A 736-nucleotide genomic window follows, 5' to 3' on the forward strand; every position below is an offset into this window, starting at 1 on the left:
CCTTTCGGCCGTCGAATGGCACCTACCGCTCGTTGGATTGAGGTTAGGTCACTTACTTCCCTTTTATACTCTTCTCAGCTCGCATCAGATTTATTTGCGAGCTGCTTTTTTGCCCAGCTCTCGATTTTAGAGACTCGCGTCTTCTGCGCGTGCGCCCTCCTGGTTACATATTAATAAAACTTTTATAAAAATATATTTTAAACACAAACATTCGCTTCGCAAGGCAAAACAATGCTTCTTTTTGTAAAATTTATTCATTTCGTGCAAAAATACGTCGAATGAGCTTAGTTTTCGAGATTGGACGTGAGGGAACTAAACTTATAACATTTACACTAAGGAAAATCTCTTTAAAGGAATAAAATTTTGAGTAAGTACTATAAGAGTCGTTACTAAATTAGTCATATAGTTTCATGCTGTGGTTAGTCTACTCTACATAATACATAACTTTCGATCTCGACACTACGAGGTCTGTTCAAAAAGTATCGCGAATTTGGTATTTTTTCAAAAATTATTTATTTATTCATGAATATCTATTTTGTCCCCTTCAAAGTAATCCCCATCAGATATTATACACTTGTGCCAACGTTTTTTCCAATCTTCGAAGCACTTCAAAAAATTATTTTTTGTGATCTTGTTCAGCTCCTCCTTCGATGCCGTCTTTATCTCCTCAATCGTAGCGTAGCGTCGTCCTTTCATGGGCCTCTTCAGTTTCGGGAACAAGAAAAAGTCACAGGGG

At 37.4% G+C, this 736-nt stretch overlaps 1 protein-coding gene across 2 annotated transcripts in view; it reads right to left on the reverse strand.

The window, feature by feature from the left end:
* LOC108746591 (MOB kinase activator-like 3) overlaps nt 1-736 on the reverse strand; it is a 139,999-nt gene that overhangs the window by 21,776 nt on the left and 117,487 nt on the right. Inside the window, exon 5 of one of the 2 annotated variants that reach the window (XM_018483453.1) lies at nt 54-159. The exons of the other annotated variant lie outside the window; for it this stretch is intronic. Within the exon in view, the coding sequence (XP_018338955.1) occupies nt 127-159 (33 nt within the window). The 3' untranslated portion in view covers nt 54-126. Of the gene's footprint in view, nt 1-53; nt 160-736 lie in introns of those variants that run through there. 2 annotated transcript variants of the gene reach the window in all.

The sequence above is a fragment of the Trachymyrmex septentrionalis genome, unplaced genomic scaffold, assembly GCF_001594115.1.
Source record: "Trachymyrmex septentrionalis isolate Tsep2-gDNA-1 unplaced genomic scaffold, Tsep1.0 scaffold18, whole genome shotgun sequence".
Taxonomy (NCBI): domain Eukaryota; kingdom Metazoa; phylum Arthropoda; class Insecta; order Hymenoptera; family Formicidae; genus Trachymyrmex; species Trachymyrmex septentrionalis.